The 12,534-nt window shown below is 39.8% G+C and overlaps 1 protein-coding gene across 9 annotated transcripts in view; it reads right to left on the bottom strand.

The window, feature by feature from the left end:
• The window catches only part of etv1 (ETS variant transcription factor 1), a 35,202-nt gene that overhangs the window by 13,889 nt on the left and 8,779 nt on the right, over positions 1-12,534 (bottom strand). For 8 of the 9 annotated variants that reach the window (XM_049583335.1, XM_049583330.1, XM_049583329.1 and 5 more), the window contains 3 exons: positions 9,939-9,992; positions 2,111-2,240; positions 944-1,132 (listed from right to left, as the gene is read on the bottom strand). In XM_049583335.1, the coding sequence (XP_049439292.1) occupies positions 944-1,132; positions 2,111-2,240; positions 9,939-9,992 (373 nt within the window). Of the gene's footprint in view, positions 1-943; positions 1,133-2,110; positions 2,241-9,938; positions 9,993-10,458; positions 10,480-12,534 lie in introns of those variants that run through there. The other variant, XM_049583337.1, reaches the window with a different exon arrangement.

The following is a 12,534-nucleotide window of genomic DNA, read 5'->3' as shown; positions in this document are numbered from 1 at the left end:
ATCAGTTCACGAGCAGTGACGGACATGATTTGACAACTGCGTTAGACACTTCTCGGCTCGGATTGGTTGTTTTTGGTGAGCTGCAGTCAGTTAGAAGCAGTAGGAAGAGGAGGAACATGATTTCTTTCAAGATACTGTAAAACTTCAATTAGTAGCCCGGGCTATTATTTGTTTCGATCACTGAAATCAACAGGCCTGTGTTAGGGACAGGCCTTAACTGTTGCTCAGCACAGATGGGAAAGACAAACAAATTCTTTAATTAAATCAGTAAGAATATAAGCTGCACATAATATGTTAATTATGAATCATTAGTTTGATCTCCCTCCGACAGACAACCCATCAGAGTTACGGCACTCAAGGTTTACGGCACCTGGCAAATATGTGTAGCCACACCAGGCTAGTATAAGGGACTGGGCGCTTAACTGAAGTTTTACGGCATGTGTCTCATGTACTTCTGTAAGAATATAGTGACAGTCTTTTAGCAAATATGACAAATAGTTATTTTCATTAAAAATAGCAACTGTATCTTTAACAAGGCAGGAAAAGCGGAAACTACTTCTAGTTTTCATGCTAGACCAAAATATACCTTTTTACTTTTTTGTTTTTATCCCTATCTAAATTATTTTCTTAAGAATTACTGATTTTTGTTTTTTACACTTCAAACCTCTAAAATTATTCAACAGAAACAGGAAAACATGGATCTTTGGTTGATCTGGTAAAAGCTTTTAAATATTCTGTATAATATGAGTATTTGTCTTCCAGTATATTGAGATTTAGCCATCAAATAACATTAGTTGCAGTCTGCAGGCTCCTCCCATTTAACATCTAATCGACCAATGAGATTCTGCTGTAACTAAATCTCTGATATACATCTGGTTATAATATGATCTGAGCTCCAGATGTAAATATGATGTAAATGTAAAAAGCTGTGGGGCGGCAGTACCTGTGGTCCATCGAGTAGGCGTTGTCAGGGAGCGGCTGTGAGGCCGGTATGTGGGCGTAGGTCCTGTCTGGTTTGGGCGTCGGGGCGGCTGTGGGTGAGGCATGATGAAGGGGGGACACAGGGGTGCTACAGGGGGGCGTCACTGGGCTGGAGGGCTTCATTCCTGCGGGCTGCTTCTGCTCATAGGCACTGTGGCAAACGCAAAACGACAAGAGTCAAATACGCTCCTGGTACTGCCTGTGGTTTGATTCTCTCTGGAGACGTGAGCTTTTATGATGATGGAGCATTTTTGAATCACAGAATTCATCATATACTTTGTGTTGTATCTTATATGTGCTGGAATAAGGCTTTATCCACATGGTTGTGTGTCAGATTCTACCAATGAAAAGAGATACAGTAGTGCTCGAGAAATAGTACTTCAGAGCGCCATGCAGAGAAACATGTCTCTGAGTTCACAAACTGCCAAACAAAACACTGATTGAGACTTATTTCTATAAAGTTAAATCAAACTGGATTGTTGCTCTCGCACTTTTTCTGATGTTACATTTGAACATTTTTGAAGGGAGTTTGGTAAAAAAGAATTCCTACATTCTCTGTGTTATTATAAAACTCTTGTTTGCCACAATTTCGTTCTTCCACTGTGTCATTTATTAAATCAAATATGTGCTCAGACTCATGCTGACTTGTTTCAATGGATATATTAAGGAACGTCACACTGCCTCTTGGCGTACACTGTGGAGATTTTGATGCAAAGCAAATGCTGCCAAATGTTGGACTTTGCATTTTTTTTGTCACCAGGTGAACATAAGTGATGAATCACACATATGATTCATCACTTATGAAAGAGTTTGTCGCTGTATGCAAGGTCAATGTATGAGCATGCGAATATACTGAATGTCATGGATTAAAAATCAGCTCAAGCTCATTTGAAGTTAGAAAATGATTTCACTTGTCTAACGGTGCTTTGGTTACACACAGACGTAAAATGAGAGATTTTCTAAAATGTAATTTTCAGATAAATAAAATAATGTTATGTCGAGCTGAACAATAAAAAATGAATACAACTGCACTTTTTTTTGTGGTCAGTTTAAAACCGGCACAGATTCATCCTTTAGAGGAATATTCAAAGTCTTTTGGAGGTATATGCTGGTGTCATGCGGTGCCCACCTGACGTTGTACGGGCACTTCTCTCCATACTGGAGTTTGAAGGGCCGCTCCTGACTACAGTTGGAGCTCAGCTCTGAACACGGGCTGTGCAGCTCCCTCTTGATCTTCAGCTGCAGTCCGTGGAAAGCCACTACACCCCAAGAGAGAAGGAGAGAAGAGAAAAACTAATTTAGATACTGAATGACGATGAACAACCTCCCTATCTAAGTAAGTCAGGTATCAGGGAATGGGGGGTTTGAGAGCAGCTGCAAATTATTTTTTTGATAGTGCTCAGTGTTTTTGCATAGATTTACAGCAGAGTGTTATTTCTGGCAGAATGAATAAGCCCTTAAAATAGCATTTATACAATCACTGGACTGAAATTCACCTCTATCGTCAGTTACAACAGCTCCTACAAATACTTCACATGAACAAAAACAATCTGATTAACACATTTTGAAAGGAAAATACTGCTGTTTTTCACTTCCTTTATGTACCTGTAGTGGATGATGTGACTGGCCATCAGTGCTGTCAAAATTACCGATTTATCGATAGGTACTGATTCTGAAAATTAAAAATGGTTTCATCCGCTGGTAAGAAAACCATCACAAGACACTGGCTGCTTTGTCTTTCAAAATGTAAAACAGTTAAAGGAAACTTTGTAGGTACACACTGTTTGAAAAAGGATAATGAGGAAAGAAGGTCTTAAGTCATGCTGTATACGTACATATATATATTGTATTCTTTTTTTTGGTAATTGGTTGTCTGCTTGCAATTAACCCTTTAATAATAATTTTCAAAAATGGTTTCAATACCCTCTTTCCACAGGATCAATACACCGGCACCAGCTGTGTTTTCTTGCTCTCTCTTATTGTTAATGTTTACTGCAGTCATCATGCTGATCTTTGCCACTACCAAAGAAGAGACAAGTCATGTTATAGAAAAAAATAATAATTAATTACAGGGTACCCACACATTTTCATGGACAAAATTTCAAAACTTTTCCATGACTTTCAAGGGCTTATTATAATTTTATTTTTGTTCTTGCTCTACTTGCAGGGTGCATTTTTTTTTTTTTAACATTTCAGATTCAAACTCTATTCAAACATTATTTCAGCCAACCGGCATACGTAAAGAGGGAGAGGAAAGATGGGGAGAAAATGGGGAAACGTACGAGATGGTAAACAAAATGTCACATTGATGCATATTAGAACAACGTTATATCAGCAGCTACACAAAATAAATTTGCTCTAATGTTAAATTATGTGGAAGAGTTATCCATAAAAGATTACTATAACAATTTCACTCCACACAACAAATTCCATGACTTTTCCAAAAATTTCAATGATTTTCACTAATTCAGTGACTTTTCCAGGCCTGGAAATGAAGACTTTTCCAGGTTTCAGGCCTGTTATTGTATGCCCTCAATGTCATTTTTTCCCAGTGGTATCGAAAAATGGTTTTAAATATTGCTATTTTTAAAGGTGTTGTATCAAAAGTAAAAATTCCAGTATCCTGACAACACGACTGGTATTTATATATTATTAAAAAACAAACAAAGCTGTCCAGCCCTTGCTTTTCGTAGTCAAGTACGGACCACGTCAAACAGCCACGCTGCTGCACAGATACTGATATGTGTAACTGTATGAATTATTACCAGGCCGTCACTGATTAAGAGAATTCATGATGGATAAGTTGAAGTTAAAAGACTTCTCCAAGCATCCGTCCGCCAACAGATTTGACATCTCTGTGACATCACTTACACAAACAGCTCACTTCAAATCTCATTTCTTCTGCCTTTTTCCTGACAGGGACTCTGTTAGTGAAATATGACAATCATAAATCTGGGTGTGCAGCACGCTCCTATAAATGCTTTATCTGCTTTCAGCTGGCTGTCAATACGTTCCAGACAACGACAACAGTGCTCATTGATCTGAAGGGGTGGGTGAGGGGGGGTGGGGTGCGGGGGCTCTCTACCTATGGCCCCACAGTGAGCCTGGTGCATCTGAGAGGCTGTTAAGTGCCTGATCAGTCCTGATTAACATGCCATCATCTCAAGTCATGATCAACGCTAATCCAATTGGCTGCGCCTCTGACGAAAACCCAGTCAGTCAGAATGAAGTCAGGCTCGGGTTGCCTCGCAGATCGCCGTCTCACCGCGACTGCACACAAAGCGGTGGTGAGGCCGTCCCCACAGCATCCCACAGCATTGAGGGGAATGATTTTTGACTGACGTTCCAGGCTGAGAGACGGCCTTTTTCCTGAGTTAAAAACATGAAATCATGAACAGAGAAAGGAAATCCATCAACTCCTGGTTCAACTAGAGTACAAACATTTAGATACTCGATGACCCAAAAGACTCAAATCTGTGGTTTGGGAGTATTTTTCTTTTAAATACACCCACAGTCTGGAGGGTCTCTGTGGCTGCGAGGGGCTGAGAGAAGAGGATGTTTTGGGGAGTTTTCTCACGGCTGACTGACAGCTGCCGTACGAGCAGGGGTCGATCTGCCAACACCCCATCTGACGCACAGCCGAGCCCCTGGGGGACGGGCCACACGGGCCCGGCATGACAAAGCTCAGGGGTTGTTCGCAGCCCTCGCTGGGGGCCTGACCTTTCTGGGTCATCGATCGAAGGTCAAAGAGACACTTCCTGAGGGGAGACCTTTGACGACGCTGACATGGCTGAGCCTCGTTAAAGGCTTACAGAGTCAAAACAGTGCCTCAGTTTTGAATGTCGAGATCATAATCAGCGTCTCTTTAATTACCAACTACAATAAACATACATTTATTTTGTTCTCTGGGGCTCAGAACGTGCCACTGACTTCTGGTGTGCAGCTCACCTCATCCTAAACTGCCTTTTTTTTCCTTCAGTTAACACTGAATCAACATGAGTTTATTTAAAAGAAATACATCTATAAAAATGCTGTGTTTAACTGTATGCGTCACACCAGCTATTAACAACAGCTCCATGTGTGCAGCAGCACAGGGCCTTAAATTAGAAATGGAAATGTCACAATAGATTTCGTCAGTGGGGTGCCAAGGTACACAAATCAATAGCAAGGGCATTGCCTCTGACTAAAACAGAGACTTCCTTTTTAGTCCAGAATGTCATGCCCATCACCGCTTGATTGCTCTCATTATCTACATATTGATTAACTGAGATGGTAGGGTGTTTAAAAGTAGCAGCAGTTAGAACAATTACTGGGTCTATTTTGAATGCAAATGTTTTTGTTTTTTTTCTCTGTCATTAACTCCAATATTCTGCAATTTTCTTTGGTATTTGGTGCACAGAGTCAATAAAAATCTTTGCTTTTAACAGAATAAACAATAAAGTCACGATAAAAAGACAATTCGTCCTTTGTTTCAGCTCTGTTATACATGTAAGGAAATTATTCAGGGTCAAAATAAATTTTCCTACTCAACTTTTGTTCTAATAATTCCATATTAATTGCCATTTTTCTGGCAATCCTTTTGGTACATTATCAAAGAACTCTTGGCCGCAAACGTTGTGTATTCTCAGGTACAATTGGTGTGTTTTGGCAGAACCAGAGCCTACGTTTGGCAGATATTTCTCCAGTCCATTCATAAAAAAATACAGGTCTTTTGGCAACAGCGAAAAACCTTCCATTCCATTTTCACCTACTGTAGGTGCTTGTCTTTGCTGTTAAATGATGGAGGCTCAGATCGGCTGGTAACGTGTGGCCTCATTTTACACCTCCTCTACTCCTTCGTTCCCTGCTAAGTTATGCTAATGGTAAGCATCTGTGTTGGAGTTTGGAGACAAAGAAAATTCTCCTTCTCCTCCTTCAGCCTGAGGACACTTTCGCTTCGAGGCCGCTCACATGCTGCTTCTGTGCTGCATGGATGGAGAGTGCGAAGTCGACATTGAGAGAAACTGTCATGGCTTCTCGAGAGGTGATAAATCTAAGGCTATGGAAATATAAAATTACACACAGGGAAAGGAATTTCAAAGCTGTCTTTCTGACACAATCTTTGAAGCTACAGTCGCCTCAACAGATTCTTTTCTTTCATTATTTTTGTTTCACCATTTTCTCATTCTAGCTGTGAACTAAACAGATTACCAGAACATATAAAAATACTGTCGCTTACTATTGCTGTTAAGTTCACTGAAGCAATCATGAGCTAAAACTACCAGTGTAAAAATATAACTACATAAAAAATAAAAAGTAGTTAATCCAAAATAGAGTATGAGTACAGTTAGAAAACAATAAAGAATTAGGGCGAACATTTAGGACTGTTCTAAAAGATACTGTATATTTTAATGGCTTTATTTTCCTTAAAATAAAATTCAACAATTCATTAAACTCCTGTCAGAATATGTTGATATGAAAAAAATACATATACTTTTGTCACGTTAGTTGTTTCTTTTGCTAATGCTACCATGTAGCTAGCACAAATAGCAAGGAATGTCAGCTAGTTGAAAATAAAAACAAACAACACAACCGGACAAATTATTTTTTGGACTAGTGCTAATTATGCTACTCTCAAAGACATGTTTCAGCATTTTAAGTTAACACTATTATACAAAAGAAATACAACTGTTGCCACACTTGCAGCTGGCTACAACCGTCTTTAGATTTTAAATTTGGTTGAATTTAGGTTGTGATGTTTGGTGACCAAAATTTAACGTCAACGTCTAATGTCAGCATTAGCTGATGTTGAATACTGACAACAGATGACGGTAACATTTTGTTAGTTTTAAGTTGTGCTGTTAAGTAACAAAAATCCAACATCTTCCAAACGTCTCATGCCAGCGTCATCTTGACCTAGAATATTGAAAACGCAACGTCTATACAACTTTAAATTCTATTGTCATTAGACATTTAAAATATCTTCAACCTCATTTTCTTTCTAACCAAAATTTAACATCTGCCCGATGTAACAGTGCAATGTCTTTCTGGTGTCATTTTAACGTCCGTTGCCAGCAGGGCTTGTTGTTTCTTTTGCTAATGCTATCAATTAGCTAGCACAGACAGCCTCCTAGCTAGCAATTAGGCTAAAGACGCAACTGGACAAATTTTAGCCAATGCTAACCCTGCTATGCATGTTTCAGCATTTACAGATAACACTAAAGAAATACTATTGTTGCTACACTAACTGTTTTTTGCTAATACTACTAACTAGTTAGCACAAATAGCAAACTAGCTAGCAACACAGCAGGAAAAAATACATTTTGGCAAACACTAGCTATGCCTCCATCAAAGACGTGCTCCAGCTTTTACAATTGAAGCTAGGTAACTTTATATTTGGTTTAAACAAACTTTGATACAGGTAAGATTTACAACTGATGCTAAAGCTGTATAAAAAGTAATACAATTAATTAAACTGCAATTGAGGGGTTTTTTTTATTTTATATCTCAGTGCAACACCAACTGTTTTCAAGTAAAGGGCTACTGAAATATTTTACGGGACAAGGCTGCTGTTATTTTGTATTTTTTAATTGCCAACAAATCCCATGAAAAGATAAAAACTTACAGTAATTCGCCTCCCATGCGCACTCATTTAAAGATGTACCACAAATCTTTAAAAACAGGTCACAAACATGTTGTTCAAATTTTAAATACCAGTACACAATTTCCTGAAACAGCTCAGCACTTTAGGTTTTAGGAAACATAACTCAAGGAGGAGTAAAGAATGCATTTGTTGGGAACTCTTTAACAGTTTGACGACAACAATGGAGCTCTGTAGCACAGAGGAAAAAGATGTTCGTCTTTTGATACGCTGATTAGTTCGGGTCTTTTCGTAGGATTTGTTGATAATAAGGAGAATAAAGTATATTGCTAGGACTGTTCTTAATGTACACATTGAAGCTGCTTTGTTGCAGTAATGAGATTTACTACATGTAATTACTTCCACTCTGACTCACTGTCCTTCTCTTCTCAGTCTCACAACTTCTTGCTACATCTTTTTCCATCTCTGTCTCTCAACCCCACCGTCCGCCCCTCCATCTCTCGGCTCGGTGAAACCCATATGGGAGAGCTGCCGGCTGGGATGCCTGCTCGAGCGCCCAACCACGGTGCCCTCACCCTCCCGCCATCTGTTAGTGCCTCTCCAGTCTGCTGCAGGTTTGCCAACAGGACAATTCAGATGGTCAGCAGTCTCCTGCCACCATGGCCACCCACCCTGGCTACCTCTGAAGGACAACGGGACAGTCTCGGTGACCTCTGGTTCTCTATTGTACACCAACACCGCTCCTCCATCTTGGATTTTAGGGCAAGGTAATTCACACCCATGGGTCAGGTTTTATATTTATTGCTGTGGCGCTCTGAACAATACAAAGTCAAGCAAGATGAATGAAAAGGATCTCAGAGGGCAAAATATTGAAGGACACGGGAGGATTCGTCACAACTATGGTTTACTTATTCTAAGCTCCTCTTTGTTTAGAATGAGGAGCAAAAATAGGTCTAAATAAATAAATTCATGAAGAAAATTTGCAAAAAAAAAGTTGCAAAATCCGGGTATGACATTTAAAGGCATGCATTAAGTTTGTAACATTAAAGCAAGACTTGTAAGAAGTGTTTAAAAGGATGATGAAAGTGTTCTCATCAACCTGAGAATTGATGATAAAAAGAGAGAAAACACAGACCCCCCTCTGGTTTTTAATCTAGGCAACCAACAGGAACCTGCTGGAGGATCTCAGGCTGTGATCTGGCTCACAAGGGGTTAAAAGGTCCGAGATCTAGCTTTATGTTTTCTAAAATCGTACAATCTAAGACTAGGAGATTTCCAATGACAATATCAAATGTGACCTTTTCTCTTTGTTCTAGTTTCACACTTTTGTATTCTGTCCAACTTTACTTCCAGGTTAAAGGGCGTAGAGGACATAGGGAAGACTTGTTTTGTGTCTTTTCTCACAGTTTCATGGGCGTTTTGGCTCATCTGAAAGACATGTGCTCGCTCTGGGTCCCACTGAGCTCCACTCACTCCATTTCTGTCCCCACCTTGGCACTACTTCCCCCAGAAGTGGACCGTGCCAAGTCACCAGTCACCGTGTGCAGCCACTGTGCACGACCAGGTGAAGTACGACTAACTACCTCGTCCTTATTAATGCGAGTGTAAGATCAGCTCAGGTCCAGCGATGGAATTTTTTTTTATCAAACTCTTGGAGAGTATTCTTAGAAATTGTTTTTCTTGCAGGGAAAAAAAAGAGAAAGCAGGAAATAAAATCATGCTTACTTTCAAGCTGTATACCAGAAGGCCAACAAGCCTTCAACTGGGAAGGATAAATGTAGTATTAACTAATATTAAACTGCCAGATTTAGAAAATCTAACCACACTGGATGGTTTGCACAAAAAGCTCTTCGAGGAGAGGTTACCTAGGAGCAATTTTTAAAAGATTTTATTATAAAAAGCCATCAATTGACAGCAGTTTGGCCTACCTGGAGTTAAAAATATCACTTCAACCCCCTGAAAAAAATCTGCCACAATATTCTGATGTTTATGCAAATAAATCACAGTGCAATAATATCTCAGTGGTGGTGAGAGGTACATGAGCAACAGAGGGAAGGGAGAGACAGATATAGAGCTAGAGAGAGACAGAGGAAGAAGGACACCCCCCCCAACCACCTCCCTCCACCCATGCACCTGTCTGCAGACCCGCAAGACTGCTGCAGCTCTCCAGAGAGCACTTGTGCGAGCAAAGGTGAGGGTACCGAGAGACATGGAAAAACACACACCGCCACATGCACTCTCCCCGAGTACAAACACACCAGTCGAGACGAGTGGAAAGAAAAGTGGAAAAAAAAACCCCACCACAGATGTTCACACACATAAACACGAGCGTGCACACAGACACAGAGAGAGAAAAGAGACGCGGCCTCTTACTCACAGTTTTCAGTCTGGAAGTCTGGAACGAACTGCTCGTCATTGTCGGGAACTTGAGCTAAAGACACAAGCAAAAGAAGAAAGGGAATGATTGTTTCTGATGTTGATGGACAACGCAGCATTGATCACAGCTCTCTGCAGCCCAGTACCCTCCTCTGGCAAACAGTCTCCTGGGATATTAGGTTGGCTTATCCCAGCATTGTTTGCCTCTGCTGTCGGTTCAAGAACACAGCTGCGAAAAATATGTTTTACAGGAAATCAGGGCAAGGAGTACTTTGTTTTTCCTTGGTGCCCGTGTTAAAAAAAAAAGTGCAGTAATCTTGTATATGTTGTCATAACTAAATAAAAAAAATCAAAACTAAACTCTAGAAGTCTTTGTATTTTTTACTTTAGAAACATCAAAATTTAGATTATTTTTTAACAAATCATCTCCTTAAAAAATAATCAAATTAGATTTTACATAACAAAACAATCTCACAATAAAATCCATTTAGTCGACATTTTAGAGCTTTCAATCGTCTTACACAATCTTCCTCAGCAGATGAAGACTTCACGGTTGTAGTTGTTCAGATTTCCATTTTTGTGACTTAAAATTTAATTAAACCAAATCTCAATGTAATTTTCCTTTTAGTGCAACAGTCTTGTCTCAACATACAAACACTCATATCTAAAACGTTTCAGGTTGATTTGTATTATTATTATTTTTTCACTTGTTTTAATAAAATCAGAGTTCTGTGGCTTAACAATAGAAAAATAAAAGACTTGTGAACAGCCAGGAAATGCACCATAATTACAGATCTGGCTACAACCATGTACAAAATAACCTTGAAATGTTATGAGCAATATGTTTTCCCTGATTTACGAAAGAAGTTGTAGAATGTAATTTTTCCAACAAACGCCAGCCTGCGAGGGATTTAATATTTTGCTTTAGGTGGCCGTCTACTTCCTAATTCCACTTCCTGAGGTCGCTTTGTCCATTGACTGCTCCGCAGCCTCGGCTCTCACTCCTTGCCAGCAGCCAAACACCCATTGTTAACAGTATCTAATTGGCTTCTTCCCTACTGGTGAATCCACCTGTACCTACCGAGTTAGGTCTGTTCCAAACCTTCCAATGCCTCACCTGCGCTTCAAACGCCCCTGCACTCGGCCTAATGCTAAAATAATGAAGCCTGCACCGCTCCGGCTCCAATTAGACATGTACATATTTATATCACACATATTTACACTCGGTGACAGTTCTCCATGTCCCTCAAGTTCGTCTCTCTCTGGCGAAAGGCAAAAGGAGATTTAAATGTGTCATTAGCACGTCTATTTATACACACAATGAGGTGGATCCTCATTATCACAGGATCAGTAACATGCCTCAACATGTCGAGAGATCTTGGGAAAAAAATCACTGATGTTCCTTTTTTGTCACTCTTGATGTGATCAGGGATGTTTTTTTCTCACCAGAGGTGTGAATTGAGGAGAGTAAACAATCAACAGATCAAGAGGAGAAATCGCTCCATATTTTCCAACAATGTCAAGCGGGTGCAGAGAGCAGCAAACAAAGACTTGTAATGATTTCACTCCAGATTCTGCTGTGGTTAAAGCCATCAACTCTCTATTGTATGCAACTGCTTTAAACGCAATTTGTATTTCAGCCTGGTTTAATTACGTCTGATGTGGAAACAAGTTTGCTGTATAACTCCACTTTGTTGCCTGCTTTCTTAAAGGGCCACGACAAGATAATTTGAATTATCTATTAGCTGAAAACAAATACGAAGGGAAGCCCTTACATGTTAAGGCATACTCAAATCTTCTAAAGCCTCAAAGCTTTGACTCTCTAATCATATTTTTTTTCTCTTTTGTCTTCAGTAGTCAAAACCACAACATACACGTCGGCAAAACCGACACAAGAATGAAAAATACGCAAATGAAGATGGAACTCAGAGAGAGCTCTCGTCTCACGATTACAGCTCAAACAAACTTGCAGAAACTTCACAAAACCTAACTTGGAAAAGGGACAAAGACAGGAGAGAAACAAAAAAAAAAAAAAAAAAAAAGAAAAAAAAGAAAAGAAGGCAGCAGTGTTTCTGTGTCCAAAAAGGAAGTACAGGATGGATGAGTCACCGGCCTCAGTCTGTGAATGAGCCAGCTGATCTTTGCAACAAACTCCTGGGGAGAACGGCAGAGCTGGAAATCTGCCGCCATTCACAAAAAAACAAAAAGAAAAAAGATAGAAAGGAAGGACAGAAGGGAAAAAAGGAGTAAGGATGAAAAAGGAGAAGTTGTAAACACGAGGCCTGAGCAGGAGACACAATCAGAGGCGTTTCCTAAACCCTGCGACAGCTCTGCAAACGAGGTGGAGTTTTAAACAAATTTCACATTTTGCCTGCGCTGATTTCAGAGACAAATTACGCTGTGAGATATCACTGTATAAACAACAACAACAACAACAAAAGATAAGAAATCTCTAGAATGAATGAGACTTTTTCCCCCAATAGAAAAGGTACTTTAAGTATAAAAAAAAAAAAAAAAAAACCTAGGTGGAGGTGGAGAAGTGGTTTGTGGGGGTCAAGCGTGCGCCTGTCAGCTGACGAACACCCTCAACCTCTCGG

Source organism: Epinephelus fuscoguttatus, linkage group LG8, assembly GCF_011397635.1.
Source record: "Epinephelus fuscoguttatus linkage group LG8, E.fuscoguttatus.final_Chr_v1".
In the NCBI taxonomy this organism is placed as follows: Eukaryota; Metazoa; Chordata; class Actinopteri; order Perciformes; family Serranidae; genus Epinephelus; species Epinephelus fuscoguttatus.
The sequence above is the reverse complement of the archived record's forward strand: the minus strand, read 5'-3'. Positions and strand labels throughout refer to the sequence as shown.